The sequence below is a fragment of the Chrysemys picta genome, chromosome 13 (genome assembly GCF_011386835.1).
Source record: "Chrysemys picta bellii isolate R12L10 chromosome 13, ASM1138683v2, whole genome shotgun sequence".
NCBI lineage: Eukaryota > Metazoa > Chordata > Testudines > Emydidae > Chrysemys > Chrysemys picta.
This window is the reverse complement of record NC_088803.1, coordinates 49,550,925-49,574,743: the sequence shown is the minus strand read 5'-3', so window position 1 is coordinate 49,574,743 and position 23,819 is coordinate 49,550,925. Positions and strand designations below refer to the sequence as shown.

Genomic DNA, 23,819 nt, shown 5'->3' with positions numbered 1-23,819 from the left:
AAAAAACAGCCTCATTTCTAACCATCTCTGACAAATCTGCCAGGTGCCCTCAACTTTGCACTTAAAAAATGATTCCTTCTGGCACTTCAGCTGGGAATAATACCACCACCTCGTTCTTATCTAGTGCTGTTCATCTTTAGAGATCAAAGCACTTTAGAATGGAGGTCAATATCATGATCCCCATTTTTACAGATGGGGAAATTGAGGCACAGGAAGGGATGAGACATGCCCAAGGTCACCCAGCATGTCAGTGGCAGAGCTGGGAATTGGACCAAAGTCTCCTGGGTCCTAGACCTGTGCATATCCACTGGCTATATTGCCTTAGAATGTGCTCCATGGCAACTCACCTTTTTATGGGTTAGTAGAGTGAATAGCTGTGCCCATCTGACAAACTGTGGGTCTATCACATACCCAATTGCCTTACTTCAGTTCCTTCCTGTTTCCTACATTTCCCTTTTTAATTCTTACTCTTATATGAGGAAGAAAGTGATGGGTATGGAAGAGAAACCAGTGTCTCTAGTTAGAGCCAGGAATAGAGCAGACAGCCACTGAGCAAGATCCCCTTGCACTGCTATGCCAGGGCACCTACACCCTGACCTGTAACCCCATGCGAGCCTAGCTTGTCCAGCCCTTTCACAGCTTATCCCATGTCCCCCACAAACACCTACTATTAGGCATATCCACCTCAACCCCAGTTCATACTACAATCAGCCATTCCCAGTCCTTTGCCTCTCAAGTAGACGATTCCCTCTGCTAAACTGAGTGGTGATTTTATGGTGTGCATCAGGACCAGACAAAGACTCGCAAATTCTTTTGCACTTAGACCGCGATTCTGCATAGACATAAACATACATTTAACTTTAAGGCCAATAGGCCAGAAGTAGTCTCACTGACTTCAAAGGAACTATTTAAAAGCTTAAATCTTCGCATGGCTGGGACCAGAGGTGGCATTTCAACTATATATCCAGAGAAAAAAAGGATTGTGCAATTATATAAGTACGATGCTATGCACCACTGGAACTACCACACTGCATCATAAATGGACAGGCATACACTCCAATAAACAGATCAGTTGAGAGACACATGTCGGGGCAATATTAAAATCAAAGTGAGTGAACTGAATGAACTACTATGTTAGCTCTTCTAATACATCATTTATGGCGAAAAATACATATTTTTCACAGGGTGGTTATATCTTTGCTAAATTTCATATTTGTATGAAAATATATAAAATATTTATACTGTACAAAACTGGCAAAAATTTCATATTTAAAAAGGAAGTGTATGATTCAACATACATTCTATATATTTCACTACTGTAGCATTTCATGTTTCCACCAAATATTACATTTTAAATATGACAATTAGCCAAGTTTGTAATGTGTGGATATATTTCATATACTCACATGTATTTTAAGTATATCTAACTATGTAATGCATTTTAAGAAATATTCAATACTTGGAAAATATGTATTTTTCATATGGGATGACTCAAAATTCCTTACAATTGCAAATCAACACAAACAGGTTGGCCAATTTGCTAATGACTTTTTAAAGAACATTCTTATAACCACTCTTCAGTACAAATAATATATATTGAGTGCATTTTTTCTCATCCTGCCCTTGTGAGATAACGATCTAAGTTACTCCATCCCTTGATAAGGACCTTATGAAAGCTCCCATAGAATATCTTCTTCACTTCCTGTTGGTCAAAGGTGACTTCCTGTAAATCAGCCTTGTAGTCATGATTGAAATAGGTCAAGGATTTCTTACTGGCTACAGGGGGAAAATAGGACAAATAAGAACTTAGAATTAAAACAGAATTTGATTTCACCTACAGCATGTTCAAAAAATATATAAGCTTAAACATACTAAAACATTTAATACTTGTCAAGCTATAAAAGCACAAAAACGGAAAATAATGGTCAAAGTGAAGAATACATTGCAAAATGGAGTAAATAAAATTCGAGTTTTTAGTGGGTTTTTAACTATACAGAAAAATATTTGCATGTATTATTTCAATAGCTTCTGTAACGTTCATGCTGGACATTGGCAAGTTTCAATAATAAAATTGTCCAACTGGAGTATAGAAGTTGGTTCTGTTACTCTTTCAAATACCTGAATCTGATCTATACTACATGAAACCTTACAGTCAAGTATAACCCCGAGGAGTGGCTGGAAGTCCTCATCTGTTAGCTGCCACACGGCAAAAGGCTCTTTGGGAGCCTCTGGGAGGAGCCGGAGGAGGATGCTGATGGTGTGCGCAGACGGAATCCCAGAGAGAAGCACTTCACTGGAATGAGACAAGCAGAAGTCAGCTCAGTGACTAATGATTATGAATGCCAGGGGGCTTATAGTCTACCTTCCTGACAACCAGAACAGTGCTGAGATATAGACAGAGTGGTGTTACCGAGGCATGATGGCCTGAGTGAGGCTCATTTGTGGGCCAGATCCTCTGCTGCTGTAACTCGGCTGAAGTTGAAGGAGTTACCCCAGTAGAGAATGTGCTCCGTATTTTGTACATTCCTCTTGGGTTTTAAAAACACATGTAGAATTCTGCATGTGCAGGGCATCCCTGTGGCCTTATCGTAGCGTCACAAGGGAGGTCCGGGTCCAGTCATCATGGTCAATCTGTCACTCCCTGGGTTGGGGCAGGGAATGCTGAAGAGACAGTGAATGCAGTCTTGCATCATTCAAGAGAGACATTTCTGGTAGCTTATCGAGCTACTTTGATGGGCTCTGAAAGAGTTCTATCCAAAACTCCTTGTCAAGAAGAATAAATGGTGGCTGTGATGGATGGGGTAGAAAACTAGGGGAAGATCTTCAGGCCTTGACAGAGGTACTTAGAAGTCCCTTGCAAAAAGACACATGAGCCATACTAAGATCCCATGTGAAATTTGGGACTCAAAAATGAAACCCGTGAGCGGACATGTAACAAGTCCAGCCATGGATTCCTGAGAAAGTCTGGCTCTCTCTTCTAGGCTTCTGTTCCAAACTTGTTACAAAGCACTTATTGCATGCAAATGTCACTCAAAAGGCATAGGTCAAAACTGAATGAAGAAAGCAAAATTAGCTATGTTGCAGATACATTCGTAATCTGCATGGGCCACATTTGCATGAGTAGATACACAACTCTTCAACCTCTTTTTTCAGGACTGCTTCAAACATGACATCAAGTTTTGTTTTGTTTTAAATGATATAATGTCCTTGGAAGGGCATATTTGTGTATCTGATACTACTACTGGTTGAGCAAATGGATTGCTCTATGCTTTGTTAAATACTTAGAGCCTTCTGAATTCCCCTACTCTGTTTACTGTAAGAAGCTTTGCTTCTTTAAATAAGATTAAAATTATCCCAGTGCTGTAGTGATTAGGCTTCAAAATAAAATAAAACTGACTATTAAGAGTCAAATCTCCCCTGATTTATACTCCATAATGCTACTGGGGTCATTGGCGCTGCCTGGAATGAAAGTTGACCCATGACGATGCATAGGACTTTGAAAAGGAGCCCAACTAACGAGGTGCACAGTGAAGTCGCATTCCAAAGTCACTGGTTAATCCTTCTTGTCAATCAAAATCAAGCTGCCCAGTGCAGCTATGCGCTTGTATTTTACAACAGTAATTGTCGGACTGCAAACCAGGAACATTAGGAGAAAGGGTGAAAGAGGTTGAAAAGGTCCTGCTCCAAACATGTTTCTAGCGGAGGCTTTGCCTCCAAGTTTGATCTTTTGAGTGCATGTGGATGAGGAGAGGAGTGGTCATGGAAAGAATTAAATGTATCCCCAGCAGAGGACAGTTAAACATAACTCTATGGTCAGCACATGCTGTCTTTGAGCACTTAATTCTGGACAGCAGTGATATTGAAGGCACACAGCTAAAACAGGGAAGGTCCCAGTAGACACCTAAAATCTGAGCGTGGCCTTGCAAAAACTCAACGCCCCAATCATCCCACTGTATTCAATGAAGTTCCTATGTGACATGTCCCATCATGTGATCCATCTTGAGGCAATTCAGGGGTTGATTTATGGATCAGCACACAATACATGTCTTCTAAGGGGGAAAAAAAATCTTTGCATTCTTTTCAGTTTCACTAGGGTGGGGTTAGCATTCATGGTATTTTCACTAGGAAATTGCCAGTTGAGTGTTCATTACGCCAGTGTCTACACCCACCCCCACCAGTCAATACCTTTCATTGTGCGGACCAGAGCCAATGTTTATGCACTAGACAGAGAATAAACTCTTGTTGGAATCAATGTGGTTCTCAGCTGCCTTCCCAAACTACCTTGTTCTCTGGGTTAGCTGAATATCTCTGAAGAGAGTGTAAGTACGGGTCCCGCTGAACACATACGGTTCCATGGCCACTCCTTTAATGGAGGCATATTCTTTTTCCACCAGTCCAAAAGCTTCCATCAGGTCAAATCCTGGAGCAGCCAGAGAAGGGCAGAGAAAGAAACACTTAGAGATAGTAGGGAAAACAATGATTTGTAAGGAATCTGCCTGAGCAATGGTTGCGCTTTGTTTTCTCCAAGGGCAAGTGCATTCCAGTAAGGAGGAAGGCTAGTAGGTATAACTAATCATCAGCCTGATCAAAACACTCTCCATACTGTGTCAGTGTTCTGACTCGAATCCTCTGTGTTTCTCATCAAAGTGCCACTTTGGCTTAGGAGAAATATTCACAGATCCATTTTCCAGATGCAGGGAACAGAAAATTTTCAGGCTAGATTTTCCAAAGTGCCCAGAACCCAGCTCCCGCCTCTGGGAACAACTGCAAATTCTACCCATCTGGAACAATGGGCTGAGCACTTTTGAAACTCCGGCCCTAAGTGACTTGCTAAAAGTTACAGGGAAAGTTGGTGGCAGAGTTGGTGGGAACAGAACCCAATCCCTGAAGTGGTCAACCTTTCTCTACTCATCAGACCATACAAAATGATTCAGATCTGTGTTGGTTAGGCCACCTGCCGAATGGAGGTAGCAATGCTCACCCCTGTGATATTCTTTGTCTTCCACAGATGAAAACTAACTAGGCAAGTGAAAAGAATTATCATTAGACACGTTTTTCAGCAGAGATAATTAAAAGCCCAGAGAGGTTGAATGAGCTAGCTGGAAGGTAGTGTTACCTAGTCAGTGGTTCTCAAAGCCAGTCCGCCGCTTGTTCAGGGAAAGCCCCTGGCGGGGCGGGCCGGTTTGTTTACCTGCCACGTCCACAGGTTCGGCCGATCACGGCTCCCACTGGTCGTGGTTCGCTGCTCCAGGCCAATGGGGGTTGCAGGAAGCGGCGCGGGCCGAGGGATGTGCTGGCCGCCCTTCCTGCAGCTCCCATTGGCCTGGAGCAGCGAACCACGACCAGTGGGAGCCGTGATCGGCCGAACCTGTGGACGTGGCAGGTAAACAAACCGGCCCGGCCAGCCCGCCAGGGGCTTTCCCTGAACAAGCAGCGGACCGGCCTTGAGAACCACTGGCCTAGTTGATTAGGCACTGGCCATGCAACCAAAAGTTTTATTTTGAGATAAATGATGACTGAATAATATTTATTATGGAGCAGAGTTAAGGCTGTTTTATGATAAAATAGGATTTTATTTTTTTTTACGTTTGAGAAAAATGACATGTTTGTTCACTATGTGAGCAGTGTAAGATCCAGGAGGTCATTAACTATTTGTTTCCTTGCTTTAGCATCCTTGAGTTTTATAAATGATAGGTAAATACAGTCTGTCACCTAGGAACCTTAAAAATATATTTGTGTTATTTGTTCTTGGAATGAATTAATTACTGTTCACGAGGGCCTCAGCCACTGTAGCAAGGCCTAATAAATAAGAGTGGCACTTTAAAAAAAAAATCGACAAGATTAAAAAAAAACTAAAAAAATTTGCTCTGAAAAAAACACAAGCTATAATGAGTTTTGCTTTTTCAACTTGATGCAAAATATTATCATAAAAGAAGTGGATTCTCTCCAGTAATTGTTTAGGGAAGGGAAAAAAGAGAGAATTATTCTCTGCTGCAAAATGTATCCTCTCATGTGCGAGAGGCATGAAAGTTGGTAAAGTAAAATATTTCCATTTCTCTCATCATTTTTCAAGAACTGCCCAGAGGTGACCCTGCCTTACGCGGTCTACAAAGATTTTTCCCCTGACATCTTTGACATCTCATCTCCAGCTTCATGTAGCTTCATCTCTCTTTCCCAGCTCATCATTAAAGCTCGATGAGTCACTTTCTTATTTCAGATTTTAATACAAGCAGACCTTGCACTCGGGTTTTTTTTACAGCAGGCTGGGGAGGATGAGGGGAGATAACCAGTTCGTTTTAAAGAGAAAGGGGGACAAGTTCATCACATCATTTCCCTTTCAAGCTGTACTCTGCCACCTCAGCACCACTTGCTATTGATTGGATCTTGCTTCTGGTGGGTATTTTGCATTTGGGCTGCTCTAATGCACATTAAACGCTGCATAGTGACAGAGTGTTCATCAGATTATTCTGACCGGTTTCAGACCCATTTCTCTGTGATTTAAGAACCCTGGGATTGGCATATCATCACCTCCATTAAAATGCATATCAAATATAACAACGTTTAAAAGCAAAACTTAAATTACAGTTATAACCATATTATTAATCCACCAGTGAGACAGCTAAGGCACTGGGCTATTTCTCTTGATGAATCACCTGTATCATGCAAAGCAGTTACAGAGAAATACAGGCAAAGAGATGTTTGCTTGGGTATTATGGTTTGAGTAGTTTGGCCTGGACGTACACAGACTGAGTAGTTTTGCAGGAATGTGGGGAGAGAGGTCAAACAGGGCAGTCTATGGATCTTAGATACTTATCTGGCCCCCTTGACCAGAGGATCTGAGCACCTCCCAGTCTCTGACGTCTATATCCTCACAACACCCCTGTGAGGCAGAGAAGTCCAATTATCATTATCCCCATTTTATGGATGGGGAACTCTGGCAGAGACAGACTAAGGTTATTTCTACATTTGAGCTGGGAGAGGTGATTTCCAGCTCACCACGCTAGCTCCACCCAAGCGATCACTTAAAAGTAGCAGTGTGTCAACAGCACCATGGATGGTTCCCCCGAGCACTGCCTGACCCCTGGGTATGTACTCAGACAGTTAGCCTGAACTGTGGCCCATGCAACCACAGATACACTGCTATTTTTAGGTGTTAGCTCAACCAGAGCTAGTGTGGGTATGTCTACACGAGCTGAGAATCACATCTCCCAGCTCAAATGTCGTACCTTAAGCGACTCAAAGAAGTCGTGGTTTGAGCATTGGCCTGCTAAACCCAGGGTTGGGAGTTCAATCCTTGAGGGGGCCATTTAGGGATCTGGGGCAAAAATATCTCTGGGGTTTGGTCCTACTAGATGACCTCCTGAGGTGCCTTCCAACCCTGATATTCTATGATTCTAAGACTCTGGCAGGGCTAGGGGTTGAACCCTGGTCTTCTGAATCTCAGGCTGGAGCCCTGACCACTAGATCTCTCTAGGAAGATGTGGGGCTGGGGCTGCCATATAGGCAGTACAAGTCACTTTCTAGGTTGCAAACTATATATAATGGGTCCTACAGTGTATAAAAGAGGATAAATGGGGAGTAGAGTTCCCCTAGTTAAATATATACCATTTGAGTCCTGACAGAAACCCTGGGCATGTCTACATCCTTTACAACCTGCAGAGATTACCGTGCGGGAGGGAAAGGGGAAAACCTTTAGGCTGGGGTTACTGAAGGAGCCTAAGTGCCTTGGGCACACAAATTGCCTGGTAGTGCAATGGAAGTTGGATGCCTAACTTCCTATGGGGCTTTGCAATTCCCAACCTTAACCGCTAGCTGTTCCCCCAAAAAGGTTGACACAGGTGGGTGATGGGAGAGCTGAGGTGCATAAATCTACCTACCTAGCTTGGATGGATGAAATAAGATTCTCAGTACAACAGGGAAATTTATTTCTGTTGCCCAATGTGGTGGGGAAAGGGAAAGGAAATGAAGGTGTTGGGTGGAGACATTTGTTGAGCTTTCCCAGGTTTCCTGCATCAGACTTTCCGACTCGGCAACAGCACTCTGGGTGTGGGGAAGATGACATTAATGTGTGCCAGGCAAGCTTTAGTAACAGCGATGCAGATTAAAGGTTAGTCAGGATCAGACAGTGTTTCCACATTCATGACAGAGCCCACCTGGGACTGACAACTAGTAAGGTACCTTGCAGAGAGCCTTCAGTGGAACTGATAGTGGGGCAAGCTGCAGGAGAAAAAACAAACAAACAAACAAAAACGGGAAAAATCATGAGACCCAATGGAAACCAAACTGGCAACTTATTACAGGAATACAACAACCATGGCCGTGGTCTGCAGCAGAACGGAAAGCACATAGAGACCTAGTGAGTGAGTCTGGGTAGACATCTTGGCATATATACCATAATATCCTACAATATGGTCAATTCCTTGAGGCCAGGGCCCAGCCTGATGGTAGCAATAATCATTACACTTCTGGGCAATCCAACAGCATACATTTGGGCCATATTTTCAATGGCTTGAAGACACACTGGTTGAAAACTTGTACTCCATGCAAACTTGGGTCTATGACAAGAAGCTGCATATGCACTTAGCCAATCCACACATGCAAATATGGAAGTTTGCAAGGTTTTGCATGGCTCACTCATCACTCAAGCCTTTGAAATGATTATCCTTTATCGGCAGGCCTCTTCATCATAACTTTGTTTCGACTCAATCTTCTACTACTGCTTGCCCATTGTGGTCTTAAAACGCAGTTATAATGGGCTTTTTCTTTGATATTTCTGGTTAGTTGTAGTCTGGATACCTAAACATGTAATGCATATGTAATTGCCCAGTTTGCATAAACGATTGCTCTAACTGCATTGCAAAACAAAGGAACACAACTGTCCAATCATTTTTGAGCATGGAGCTGAGATTTCATCTTTGCAAAATTTACCTCTCCGCATCATGTTTAAGTGGCATAGCCAAGATTCTCAGAAGCTAGTATAAGCAACCACATGCACAAAATCTGTGCATGCATTTACACACAAAATGTGCATATGCAATTGTGTATATGCATGGCTGCATATACAATTGTGGTAATTGCACACAAAGACTATGCATGTCCACGTAATTCTGAAAATCTGGATTTAAGTGCATTCTTTCATTTGTTATTACATTTTGGAACTTAATCTTTAAAAAAAAAAAAAGGCAATCCTTTGCCGTTCACCTTTTCAGGAAATCCTCTGCTCAATCTTATCACATCCCTGAGGCAGCGAGAGCGAAATATATGGATGCTACTCATATAAATTAGGGACAAAGGACTAGAATCAAAAGCTCTTTGGTGACAAGTTATAAAGTGCTCTCCCCATTTAAGTGGTTTGAGTATGGCAGTGTTTTAGAAAACAGAGCATGAATGTTACTTTCAATTAGTTGCTGCTGTTTAAATCCAAGGGCCCTGGATGCCAGATGGAACTGGGACAAGGAAAATATCTGAAAGTCCGAGATGTCCCTGAAAATCAAGCACACTTGAGAGGTTGGCTATTTCCTAAATGGCTTTTTAGGTCACTAGTTTAATGCAGCTTAGCAGCTCATTACATTAAGGTTGCATTATAAACGTTCTGTTGCTATTACTACATCATATGGCATTTCATAGCTCACCAGACAAGCAGGGTTCCAATTTTCAGTACTTGACTACTGTAAAAGATAGGCGGAGCTGGTCATTCCCTCCCCGTTCCCCTTGGCAAATAAACGTGCACCTGAAAAGCCCAGTTCACTGTGTTAATTTGTGACCCCTCTCACCCACCAAGTATGAGCCACAGGCGGTTGGTACCATAGCACTCCGGGGTGTGAAACAAAGCCCGATGCCAACTCTGTCCACATATCTATTCAAGTGACATCATCATAGGACCTAATCACATCAGCCATACCATCAGGGGCTCATTCACCTGCACATCTACCAATGTGATATATGCCATCACGTGCCAGCAATGCCCCTCTGCCATGTACATTGGCCAAACCGGACAGTCTCTATGCAAAAGAATTAATGGACACAAATCTGACATCAGGAATCATAACATTAAAAACCAGTAGGAGAACACTTTAACCCATCTGGTCATCCAATGACAGACCTGCAGATGGCAATTTTGCAACAGAAAAGCTTCAAAAACAGACTCCAATGAGAAACTGCTGAGCTGGAATTGATATGCAAACTAGATACGATCAACTTAGGCTTGAATAGAGACTGGGAATGGCTGAGCCATTACAAACGTTGAATCTATCTCCCCTTGTAAGTATTCTCACACCTCTTATCAAACTGTCTGTACTATCTTGATTATCACTTAAAAAGTTTTTTTCTCTTACTTAATTGGCCTCTCAGAGTTGATAAGACAACTCCCACCATTTTATGCTCTCTGTATGTGTATATATATCTCCTCAATATATGTTCCATTCTATGCATCTGAAGAAGTGGGCTGTAGCCCACGAAAGCTTATGCTCAAATAAATTTGTTAGTCTCTAAGGTGCCACAAGTACTCCTGTTCTTTTTGCGGATACAGACTAACACGGCTGCTATTCTGAGACCTGAAGGCTGTGAGTCTGATGGCTCTGGGACTATGGACATCAGGTACTAAACCAAAAGGGTGACATTTTCCATTGGCCTCTATTATTTTGAGATGCATTGGTTTGCATGCACATAAAGCAAGTTTTTCTTTCTGGAAGAGTTCTGTAGAACTGGGATTAGAACCAGCACTGTGCGATAAAGAAATGGAATAGGGTTCTATTGAAATGGCCAGTTCCTGGGTGAGTTCCACCTCTGACCCCTCCTGCTCTCTCTGAGAGCGCTCCTTCTAGGTCTTGGGCCATCATCTCTGTCTTGGGGTGGAATCACACAATTCTCCCACTCTCAGACCAGGCCCTGGGTTGCAGTCCCCTGTGTATCAAGTGTGACCACCTCAGCAGGTCAGATTGACCTCCAGACCCTGCAGTTCTGTTCTCCCTGGGCAACGACAGTGCCAATCAGCGATCAAACAGCCTCCTTAAAGCAAAGTGTCATTGGTTTAGAACAAAAGCATTTCAGAGAACCCAGATCTCAAAAACAGCAAGACAGCCTGCACACATATTTCCCCTAGCTGAGGAAGTGCATCTTAAGCTTCAGAATCTTCCCAGTTAATATTCCAGATGAGCCCTCACTTGTAATGCCGACAGACCCTGTCTCCAGAGGGGGACAGAGCACCACACCAAGGAGGCATGGGTTACACCTACTCCTGCTGGGTTTACATTAGACTCATGCTGGAAAGATACATGTCCCCAGCATCATCTTCCATGGTGTGAGAAACGACTTACACCCCGTCCTACTTGAAGTGCTAAGCCCCAACAGCTTGAGTTGCCACTGCAAGAAGACACTTGTGAATTTCAGCTTTCTCACGCGACTTACCCTCTGTTTGGAAGGGACCGGAGCCTTGTGCTGAGGGCAGTTTAGCTGAGGCAGAAGCTGTAAGAATAAATGCATTTGTGAGTCCTGTTTCTGGGATTGTGATGTTTGGCTCACTATTGTTCATGGTTATTAGACCTTCCCTGTGCTCCCTTCTGACTGGAAACAATAGCTTGGGAATGTGAGAGGAAATGGGCACATTGTTTGAGCCATGTCTTGGTCCCATTGTTCCAAGTGGGGACCTATTGTGTCCAACCTCATTTCCCTTTTTAAAGAGGTTAGACGTTCATTTTCCTACTGGAATTTGCAAAAGGGCTGAGGACTTGGCTCCCTTTCCAGGGCACAAGTTGTACCCTGAAAATGTTGCACCCTCATTTTTGTGCTTGCAGAACGGACCGTGGTTGCCTATCCAAGTACATGCATCTCTAACTATCTGATTTGCAAACACAGACTGGTAGCTACATCTATATTTTCATTTGTATTACTCAGATTTATACCCACAGTTCAACTTTCTGTGCACATTACATCTGCAAAAGGGTGACCAACCCTTCTGAAAGGCTGGCCCTATACGTAAACTGCTTATCCTACACAAGCAAGTACATCTTCATATACTTCCAGGGTGCAACTAATCTGAGGAGTATCTCTGTTGACTTCCACAGAGTTACACTGAGATTAATTTGGCCAAATCGGTCTCTGGCCCTTTAACTTCTAACGTGGCTTTTCACTGTTACTCTTTCCAAGCCCCAGCTTAATAGGGATAATGACAGCATCACACTTTTGTAAATTATTGGAGATCTCTGGATAAAAGGCAATGCATAAAAGGTAAATGCCTACTGATTTGCCTACCAGTTTGGCCAGTAGTGGATACAACGTCACTCTCTCCGGTGTCATGGACAGCAGAAACCATCACCTTGTATTCTGTATTGGGAAGCAGTGACTGCAGGGTCACTCCGCTGCTTTTACCAGAAACCATTATCTACGGCAAAGATGAGAAAGACTCTTACAGCTTTTATTCATTTGCGGATACAAGTGGGCAATACAGGGCAACAGCAAAGCAGTTTAGACTAAGAGCTGATGACCACACTCCGCTTCCCAGCTAGAGCTGGGAAAGGTTTTTCACCCAAAACTTGTTTCTGCCGACACAGCAGATTCAGTGACATTGAAACATTTCTCAAGTTCATGTTGGTTTCTCCAAACTGTTTCAATTGGTGGGGAGGGGAGGAGGAAATCCCAAACAATCAAAAAGTTTCCTTTCCACATTTTCTAAATGAAACATTTCAATTTGTCGATTTGAAATCGCTTTCAATTTCAACATTTCCTTTCATTTTATTTTTACAAACATTTAAAAATGAATGAAACAAAATGAAACAATTTTGTCTCGACAAAATGTTTCATTTGACCCAAAATGATTTTTTGGTTGCCATGAAAATTTTGAAAAAAATCATTTTTAATTCAACCTGAAAATACGTAAAAATTTGTTTTTGAATTGCGAGCGAAACGATAAATCCTCTCTTCTCCCAACTCTTTTCCTGCAGACACCCAGCTCCCTCCTCCCCTCCCCCGCCAGCCCTTAGATTCCCGCTAGGTGCCGAGACTGCCCCTCAGCTCATCAGGGAAGATTTTCAAAGGTATAGGGGGAGTTAGGCATCCAGCTGCCATTGAAAGTTTTCTTATTTATTCTGGAAAATGTCCCCTGTTCGCATTTTCCTAATGGGTATCTAAATTGGACAAGCCTACCGGTCTCAGGCCAATGTTGCCTCAACTAAATGGAAACACCGAGGGAGTTTCATCAGCCATGGTTTCTTGCTTTGTTTTCCTATTGAAGCTATAGACTGGAGGAAGAAAGTCATCAGACCAGGCTTATCTAGGTGCTGGGCAGCTCTGTATGAACATGGGGGCATTCTCCATCCCGATGAATTTCAAACTTCCTTAGGGTACTGCAGTCTAACTGGGTCTAAACGGAGAATTTGAGTGATAAAGGTTAACGCTTAATCACTTGAGGTCAGAGCAGGGGATTTGTCCATAATCCTTCACCTATTGGAAATGCAGCCCTCCGGTTTATGGCGAGGGAGGGGATAAAAGAGGCGGCTGTAGTCTGTGGGGCTTTGACTGCAATGAATTCTCCTGATGTTTTATACAGAAATCCATACAAGAGCCTAAAAGGCCTTGGTTTGAATTCACAACTGAACACCCCCTTCCTGTCTCCAATGCGCTGCCATTAATCAGATGAAGGAAGTGAGTTGCTCTTGTACTCTTGACCAAATTTATCCTTGGGGTAACCCCACTGACTTCAATAGAGACACATCAGGGTTGACATTGGCCTTTGTCTCTTTAGTCAAGTGCCTGGCATGTCCAAAAGCAACCAAGGACTTACTGTTTGCTGAGCACTGTCATCAGATTCAGGAGCGTAGGTTACTCTGTAGTACTGTATGTGGCCGCCAGGGGGTCTCCAGTGGACCTGCAGGCTATTGGGGGTCTCCGAGTCTATAACGAGGTTGGTGGGTGGGCTCTGGGAAGCTGCAGCAGGGAACAAATATGAACTAGATGACGGGCAGATAGCGATGGATACAAACTAGGCCAAAAAAACTCCATCTGGCACATTAGTAAGTGCTTCACTGCTCTGCTCTGCTACCATCATAGTGAGAGCTCAGAATGGAGACAGAGGGGCGTCACCTAAGGGCCAGGGAACGAGAGAGACTGAGATCTTGGAGGAGAGTGGATTGCCTAAGGGTATATAGAAAGGACTCAACACTGAGACAAGAGAGGCCTGGGAGCTGGAAGAAAAGCTTTGGAGAGGAGAAGGGAGACCTAGAAGCATAGTGAGTGAGTGTGTGCGCCCCACAGATACCCAAGGTGGCATGTATCTCTGACCCAAGATATAAAGAAGACACATTGTGAAATGGCTTTAGAGATGGTCAGGAGTGGATCGGACACTCCAATTTACTCTGATGTCATTGCTAAGTTGATATTGTCCAGTAAATGCGACATCCATTTGTCCCTTCTTGTTTTTAAATGCAATTTCTTACTAAAATATTAGCAGCCTTGCAGAGCGTGACACTGCTTGGCTCACTCTCATCAGACCACCCACAGACTTCTGAAGATGTTTCATGGGAAGTTTGGGTGCGATTCCCATTGCATATCCTGAGCTGAATGTGACTCCTACAGTGGTAAGGGTCTTAGAGTCCAGACCAAGCCCAATTGTCTATGCTGCAATTTTTAGCCCCAAAGCCTGCGAGCCCAACTCAATAGACCTAGGCTCTGAGACTTGGTGCTGCGGGTTTTTTAGCGCAATGTGGACACACCCTAAGACAATGGCTGAGGAAGCCAACTGCACGAAAGGGATGGGCAACCTCTGCTTGACGTATGGTTCAAACATATCACAGGGCGTGAGAGAGAAATATGGAGTCACCCAAAAAAGGAGTTTGTTGCTAAAGGGTCTCTTGCCCAACGGTTAGAGTCTGGTCTTGAAAACCAAGAGGGGACAAGGCCGGCACTAAGAAGGGAAAATCTAAGGAGGAAAAAGGGAAGCAAGGTAAACTGAGAGAGACGAAAATGTAGCAGATGAACCCAAAGGACAAGTAAGGACATGGCTGAATCCAGGATACGAGCTCTCTCTTCTCAAGCTTTACCTATAACACAAAGGTGCCCTTCTGCCCACACAGCGAGGACTGAGGTCACCTCAGAATGTGCTTTGAAGGAAGCTTTGTGGCTCGCTTTGCATTTTCATTGATTCTCTCTCCCCTTTCCTGGGTCAAATAAGCTTTGTTTTATTGAAACCAAATCAAAAGCTATTGACTGAGCCTTGAGGGTACTGCTGCATGGCAGCCCAAGGTGAGGTAAACAAGGACAGGCTGAAGTGTGTTTGTTCTGGGGTGAAGGAGGGGAGCAGTCTGCCTGGGCACAGGTCAGGTTCTTGAGTCACAAACAAAAAAAGCTGTGTTCAGAAAAAGAGTTAAGGTTGAAAGCGAGTTTCAGCGGAGCCCAGATTACACCTGTTCCCACCAGACGCCCCATCACAAGATCATCTAGACCTGCTCAGAGCGGGATTAGATGACACAGTAGTAAAAAAAAATGCCAGTGCCTTGTCTACACTAGCACTTCCACCAACGGTGCTGGTGCTTAATCGATGGTAGAAGACTTTCTGAAAATACTCCCTGTATGCAAGGCCAGTGAGGGAGGGAATATCCCTCCAGTAGCACTATCACTTAACAATCCTGCACTACCCCATGCTCTGTGGGTGTTCCCCGTGTCTGGGACCCACCGCCAAACCCAGACCCAGTTCACTGCCTTCAGATGAGTTTAATTGATGAACCAGACCTCCTGACTGGCTGAAGACTTCAGCCCTGTAACAGCACCGGGTCCCTGGCTGCTCAAACGCATTCCATGCCTACTGCTGGGTTTCTGGTTCTGCTCCTAACTCCTTGTTCCTGGCTTCTTCCCGTTGACTCATGGTTCCTGGTTCCTGCTCCTGGTGCCAGCCCCTGCTCTGTCTGATTCTCTGGGTCTGACCCTTTGCTCCTGATTCCCAGCGCTTGGCTCCAGCTCGCTCTCTTGGTAACTTGGCTCCTGATTTGGCCTCAGGCCACTAGGCCCTGTCACCTCCACACCGACCACAAGGCCAGCCTCCCACCCTGACCATTAGGCAAGACCGCCCCCAGCCTGCTTCATAGCACCCAGCGCCTCTCACAGGTTTGCTGCCTGTACCGACCATTTCATTCAGCTAAGATGTGCCTCCAATTCACTGTTTCTCTGTAGTTATTTTAAGATAACCCAAGCTAACAAGATAGAGTAAGTTAGCGGAAAACTTCAAAGTCGGAATTACTTGGAAAGCTCCCAGGGCCCTGCAGAATCTGACAGCACGGATCTGACAGACAGGGGAAAGGTCAAATTTCTAGGCTGCCCAGGAGGAAGTGAGTTTCTCTGACATGGAGAGTGCCATCTGTGCCAGCCTCACGTGCTGCCCCTTAAACCTTTTCCACGCTTCCTTCACAGGAGGGTTTTCAGCCGTCGGACTCCTCGGTCTAATTGGTATAATGTACATGTCCTCAAATCAGAGAAGCTCCAGACCTCTCTGCTAAGCTGCACTGCTGCCCATTTCAAATGTCCCTTCGGAGCCTTATCCATCATTATTACACACACGATGCAGCTGAGTTTCTCTTGCCCCCATTGCTCAGTATTCTGGATTCTTCCCAGCATTTCCGCTCCTCGCCATTAATTTCATTAAACTTATTTACTAAACTAAGCATCAGCTTGCCCAAGTTTAAGGACCTATCTATTCATGACTTTGCCATTGTGGATGTTAGCTCCAGAGGGTGACAGACCAACGCGTGTTCTACTCCCAGGTCAGGAGTAGGAAAATCCTAGGACTGGGGAAACCAAGCTCGCTGTACAGTTGGAGTGCTATGTTTGTTCCCAGGCATTCCTTTAAATGTCACATCACACCCTATTCCTAAGAGGTTGGGGCTTTGAAACACCATGCTGGACAATAATGCCAGGTCCCAATGTGCTGATGAAGTATCATCTCATGCTCACCCAGCATTACCGCACATTGCTGTGGTTTCAAACACAAGCATTGAAATGTGGGGGGTCCGACTCTGATCATTTTGTCCTTCAGGACAAGCAGATTGGTGACAACCTCAGGTGGAGGAGTAGTACTTCGCTCCAGGGAAAGGGGGCTGGATGCCTCACTTCACTCATCCAAGCTTTTGAAAGAACAGTCTTGGTGGATTTTAAAGGGAGTCCCATCCCATCCTTCTCAGGCAGAAGGATGGCAGCTGCCTTACAAATCCTTGAAAGGGAGCAAACAGGAAGATCATTAGGTCTATGGCACAGATATTAAAGACTCCGATAGGTCCCAAAAAGATATGCAATGTTACATGATATCCCATTACTGTGCATAAAGGGTTGTGTGTATGTGCTTTTGTGTTGCTATTAATAATAATTACTTGCATTGTGGTAGCACCTAGAGGTCCCAATCAAGGATCAGGGCCCACTGAGCTAGATAATGATAATGAAAAGACAGTCCCTGTTGCAAAGACCCTGAAATCTAAGTGTAACACGAGAGAGAACAGGTGGTTACAACACCTATGTTGTTTCGAAACCGTCCCTTTGTAAGGCAGCACACACTGCCCTGCCGAGCGATGGATTTTTGTGACAGGGCCTGTTGTCTGCAAGAGAGACATGTCCTGCACCGTCCATTGAGTACAATCTACCTGCACAGAGTTTTGTATGTGGATTGAGCAGGGAAATAGTCCTGATTAAAATGAACTCGCTGTGCTCACCTCAGCACCAAGAGGGGTATTTAGTTCCACATTGCAAAGCCAATACACAAAGGCAGTCATTTTTCTCTTAACCTTCAAGGGGGCCATATTCTCCTGGGGAGAACAGAGAAAGAGAGGCGCTTGTGTTCCTCACGCTTCCTACATAGCCTCAGGCTTCTAGGGCAAGAGACTCACTTCAGTGGCTGCCCTGAGGTTGCTGTATTTCTTGCAAGATACTGCATACCATTTTTTTTTTAAAAGAACTTACTGGTTTAGCCTCTTCCTATATGGAGGGATGAGAAAAAAAACAACAAAAAGAGCATGAGTCACTTTTCATCCCACATATACACCCCGCTCTGCACCCAGGCTCTCTCTTATCACAGCATGCGTGCACCTGCTGGCTCCGACGCAACATAAGCCTTCCACTCGGAGGAGGGCTTGGAAGATTTTTGACACATCATTGGTATTTCATCCCGCAAACCTTGGTTTGAAGAAGCACGTCAGAGTGGGGACTGAGGAGGAATCATACACAGGGCCGGCTCCAGCATTTCTGCCGGCGCAAGCAAAAAAAAAAAAAAGCCGCGATCGCGATTGGCGGCGGCAGTTCAGCGCCAGGTCCTTCGCTCCTAGAGGGAGTGAGGGACCTGCCGCCCCCAAATTGCCGCAGGTGCCGCCCCTCTCCCTTGGCCGCCCCAAGCACCTGCTTGTTAAGCTGCTGCCTGGAGCCGGCCCTGATCATACAATTAAGCTGAATGATTTTTTCACGGATGCTCATTTGAACTTGGCCACAAAAGAGAGTGCGAGTCTTTCCCATAACCTTGCCAGTCCCTCCCTCTCTACCAGGACACCGGCCATCTTAGCCTTTTTCAAGCTATTGGGACCACAAGCCTTCTCGGGGGCCCCCGGGAGTTGCACTCTCTCTTTGAAACCACCTCCTCCTCTTACTTCACTTTTCCTCACTGGCATTTTCTCCTTTAAATTGAGAGACAGATTTTCAAACATGTTAGGCATCCAGTTGTGCACGCAAAATCCAGTCCCAGTTTACATACGCACTTATTTTGATTGCATGCGCAAACTGGTGTGACAGACCCAGACCAGTGGGGTACAGGAGTCTGGTAGAGGGCAAATATACTGGTCACTGGATGAGTAGTTTTCTGTTCCCTGAGTGACCAGAGCAGGGGCTGCACTAGAGTAATCAGGAACCTGCTACAACCAATTCAGGCAGGCAGGCTAATTAGGACACCTGGAGCCAATTAAGAAGAAACTGCTAGAATCAAAAAGGCAGGCTAATCAGGGCACCTGGGCTTTAAAAAGGAGCTCACTTCAGTTTGTGGTGTGAGTGTGAGGAGCTGGGAGCAAGAGGTGCAAGGAGCTGAGCGTTGCTGGAGGACTGAGGAGCACAAGCGTTATCAGACACCAGGAGGAAGGTCCTGTGGTGAGACTAAGGAAGGTGTTTGGAGGAGGCCATGGGGAAGTAGCCCAGGGAATTGTAGCTGTCATGCAGCTGTTACAGGAGGCACTATAGACAGCTGCAGTCCACAGGGCCCTGGGCTGGAACCCGGAGTAGAGGGCGGGCCCGGGTTCCCCCCAAAACCTCCCAATTGACCTGGACTGTGGGTTCTTCCAGAGGGGAAGGTCTCTGGGCTGTTCCCCAACCCACATGGTGAATCTCTGAGGCAAGAAAATCCGCCAATAAGCGCAGGACCCACCAAGATAGAGGAGGAACTTTGTCACACTGGGTAATTGCGCTTGTAAATTAAGCATGCGCTCTGGCTGTGTAACTGCTGGCCTAATTTGTTGAGCATCTGGCTCTTTGCACGAATTAAGTGGCGGTGAAAGATTGATATCCGTGACACACAAAATCCCCTATTCACTCATTGGAAAGATACGTAATGGGCAGCAGGAGTGCAACCTGCACCCCCTTCATTGTCCCACCAACGTCTCTCAGACTTATTCCAGCACTAGCAAAGAATGGGAAATATACACCTTAGGGTCAGTTCTGTCCTTGGCCTGTCTTCTGAGTATGCCAAGCACAACACAAACAAGATTTGCAGTGGGTTGTGTGTTGTGGATCTGGTCTGAGCTCACCGCTCAGGTTTGACATTGTGGAATTCACATCTTGAAACCTACTTGTTTGGTTACTGACGCCTCTAAATAGCTGCAGGTATCCCTCTGTCCTGTACAATAGTCTGATGCACAGTGAGTCTGTTGCATCAATTCACCTTTGTGCTGCACAGCATTTGGAGGCTCGCCTGAGGTAGCTTTACGCAAGCATACATTATCAGTATTCATTATTAATAAAAGCCGGGCTTTGGATTCCAAGACAGCCATTTACTCTGAGCTTCACCAACTCAGAAAACACAAAACCAGACAGAACGAGTTTATTCTGCAAAGACTGTTGGGAACTAAGAGGAGAAGGAGCAGATCACAGATATTAAATGACTCGTGTTCCATTCACTGGCCACAAAGCCATTAGACAGGGGGTATTCATTAAGAGGACCTTTGGGAAGGCCACTTTTTAACTTCATTCTGTCGGCACCAAGCAGGATTCAGACTTTCCCTTAGAGTAGAGTCCGACTGCAAGGCTCACTCTCATTCTTGGAAGTGCCCCCAATGAAGAATGACTCAGCAATTAGGACCCCAAATGATTCCTCGCCTTCCTTAATAGACAGTATGTTATAAACAAGTAACGTTCATCAGGCAACATCTAGACAGTGAATTAAACAGCCTACAGAAAGTCCGTGCAATCCACTCCAATATATCCTATATCCTCTGTGGCAGAGCTCTGACCTTGTCCCCGCGGGTCCTGCACTTCTAGGTGGTATATGCTAGCCTCAGTGGCTCTCTGTGACCCTCCACGTAGCCCTTCTCTCTCTAGAGCCAGGGTTACAGTCTACTGAGCCCTTTTCATCATAAGCCAGCAAGGAGGTTGGTGAGAGAACTCCCACAGTCTCTGTTGTCCCTAGGGCTTGTTTTAGAACAGTTTTAGCCTCCTGTCCTGACAGGGGCCTGACTTCCCCTCCCAGGAGGTGTTCCTGTAGTGGTGGGTTGGGGGGAACCCGGGCCCGCCCTCTACTCCGGGTTCCGGCCCAGGGACCCTAATGGTAGCAGCTGTTGGCAGCCAACCTTTCACTGCCAGAGTTGCTACATTTCCCTGGGCCACTTCCCCACAGCTCCCCTGCTTCTCCCTTCTTCACCCTTACCTTAGGGCTCCCTTATCAATAACTTGAGGGTGTCTTCATTAACCAGCCCTTCAACCACACTTCTGCTCCCCTCTGCCTGACTGGAGTGAGCCCTTTTTATAGTATCAGCGGGACCTTAATTAGAGTCAGGTGGTCACATTAGCTTAATGCCCTCACCTGACTCTTTGCAGGTTAATTGGAGTCAGGTGTTCTCATTAGCCTGGAGCAGCCCCTGCTCTGGTCAGTCAGGGAACAGAAAACTGTTAATCCAGTGGCCGGTATATCTGCCTTCTGCTATTCTGCTGTACCCAACTGGCCTGGGTCTATCACACCTCTTATGGGGAAAAAGGAAACTACATTTCAAGGGTACCGAAAACTATTGGCTTATAAAACCAGCCTGCTTTCTTGAGCAGACTGCAAATCTATAACGCACCAGCCATCCAGCACACTGTCTGCGGCACTAGGGACTCACCCAATACATGTCACTTGACGTTAAGAAACACATGTCGACTTCATATGCAGTGGTACTTTCCTGGAACATACAACGCACACCCAGCTAAAGGGCACTCCTACAGATGTACAGGGAAGACTATGTTGAGACAGATGTCCCAGGTTATGATGATTTTTCCATGAGGCTTTTAAAAGACCAATGATCACCAAGGAACAGTCACTCAGTGGGTTCATCTACAGCTGTGTCTAATAAGAAGACCATTTTACATGTTGTTATAATACATTTCTTCACTGCTTAAAATACTTCCTGAAAGCAGATCATTTTAGCCTTCCATCAATTCACCAAGAGGCATCAGAGATGCAGAGGCCAGCAGTCACCAAAAGAAGTTCTAGGGGACAATCCTGCCTCCATTGACAGCAAACGGTGTTTTGTTATTGACTTTAATGGAGCCAGGGTTTCACCCCTAGAATACCAAAGCAAAAATCACTCCTGGGCAGGACCAAGGTGCCATCTCACAGCTTTTATGGGGGGAAGGGGAGCACATGCCTGTAACTGATATTATAAGTCTTCACATGCACCCTGCCTTGTCCCCTCTAAAAATATCTATACAAAGATACATTCACTAGGACCTAAATTCCCCAGGGCAATTAATGATATTGGCTGCCTCCATTTCTGGCTAATCCACCTGAAACATCTGCATAGAGGACTGGCTTTCAGAGGGGAGGTGCTCAAGACCCTATAAGGTCTCTCGGGTTGGTCACCCAAAATCACCAATCACTTAGTTGGTCCAATAAAAGATAATACCTCACACACTTTGCCTCCCAAGTCACTTTTAGACATTTAGGCCTGGGCCGTCCTGTTGTTCAAAGCTGAGTTATTAGTCTGTGACTAGTTCGGAGACTTCCCTTCCCTGAAGACCTAGAGATTTCACATTGGTCACTTACTGGTTCTGTGCAGAATAGAGACAGTGTCGCTTCGAGCTCCATCCTTGTAATATGCCCAGATCGATATCTGGTATTCTGTGTTCTTTTTCAATCCTGGTAAGCTGGCAACAGCCAGGTTCCCAGCAACAGACAGCTGTAGCATGGAGGAGAAATGAATGTAAGTAGAGTTCCCAGGCAGCTGCAACTACCTGGTTGAGTATGGCATCTTAAAGTATCAAATGCTTTCATAACAAGAGGCACTGTTCTCTACCATGTCTCTTCTTACAAAAGGACTGATCACCTCAGATAGAATTATCTGCTCTTCGCATAAGGACACCCAGTATTTGCAGAGTTATAAAGAAATGATGGACTATCATCAGGACCTATGTTTCTGATGTCCTTGCAAAAGCCCAACTACAGTTAAGTTGTTGACCAGTAAACAGAAGCGGGGGTTAAGTAGAAGCTCTCCCAACTGTCTCCTGACTCCAGTTACCAGCTTTGCGATGCTGCTTCTGGAACCTGCAGGATGCTTTGTGAAAAGTTGTGTGGCCATGCCTGAGGAATTAGAGGTCTTCAAAACTCTACCCCATTCCCCCCTCCAGCCCCTATTTTTACTTTAAATGAACATTGCACAATAGGAGCTCAAAATCTCTTGAGGTTTAAGCCGGTGGCCAGGAGAGAAGAGGAAGTAGTTTTGTTTACAGATATCTCTCATTCTCTCTCTCACACACACACAAACACACACCCGTCCTGAGGTACTGCGCACTGATGTAATTTCTTTGAAGTCAATGGAGCAATGGTAATTCACACCAGCTGAGGATCTGACCCATCATTTTGCGTGTGGAGAAGATAGGCGGTACCTACATGCTGGCACAGGACTTCGGGGCCAAATCCTACCCTCATAGCTTTCATAAGTGTAGATGAACTAGGGCAAAATTTGGCCCTAGTTAGTGTTCTGTAGATGCCCAGGCAGTCTGGATATGCTGATGACAGTTAATAGTTACTTTAATACCAAGTCTTAGGATGCTCACTCAAGAAGCTCCAGTTACCTTGCACATGTCTGCAGTCACTTCCTCACTCAGGACTACACTTTGTAGACCACGTTAGTATCCATGTAGCCATTGGCAGGGCATGTAATATATACATGCCCAGCAGCCCTTAAACAGGCAACACACCATCTGTGATGGAAGTGGGAATTGTCTGTAATATTTTTATGAACTACCTGTGTGACTCTGTACCTACCACCCAGTGGGCGTAGAAAGGTTAAAATGCTGCACCGGGACAAAGCAGGAGACATGAGGTGATTCATCACATAGCTTCTGGGAGGCTATGAATGGGTCATTAAGGACTGGTTGGAACCAACCTATATCAATGGAAGCTCCTATAAAGACCATGGGAACCCCAAAGAGCTAACTACTGGCACTTATCAATGGGAGCTCCCGGCGGGCTGAACATGTGACCGCTGCATGACTTTGCAGCAGGTGGACAATGGGCGGAGGTGACAGGGGAAGGAAATGACGATGGTCCCCACAGCAGCATGACTCATGGGAGCCCCGGCTTTCCCCAGTATGGACTATGTCTTAACCTTGCCTTATTTATG

The 23,819-nt window shown here is 45.2% G+C and overlaps 1 protein-coding gene across 7 annotated transcripts in view; it reads right to left on the bottom strand.

Moving 5' to 3' along the window:
• The window catches only part of COL20A1 (collagen type XX alpha 1 chain), a 102,965-nt gene that overhangs the window by 32,498 nt on the left and 46,648 nt on the right, over positions 1–23,819 (bottom strand). For all 7 annotated transcript variants that reach the window (XM_024114911.3, XM_008178606.4, XM_042858458.2 and 4 more), the window contains exons 18-25: positions 22,241–22,373; positions 13,778–13,920; positions 12,250–12,379; positions 11,407–11,463; positions 8,179–8,217; positions 4,282–4,420; positions 2,151–2,293; positions 1,667–1,776 (exon numbers count right to left, since the gene is read on the bottom strand). In XM_024114911.3, coding sequence (XP_023970679.2) covers positions 1,667–1,776; positions 2,151–2,293; positions 4,282–4,420; positions 8,179–8,217; positions 11,407–11,463; positions 12,250–12,379; positions 13,778–13,920; positions 22,241–22,373 — 894 coding nt within the window. The remainder of the gene's footprint in view (positions 1–1,666; positions 1,777–2,150; positions 2,294–4,281; positions 4,421–8,178; positions 8,218–11,406; positions 11,464–12,249; positions 12,380–13,777; positions 13,921–22,240; positions 22,374–23,819) is intronic.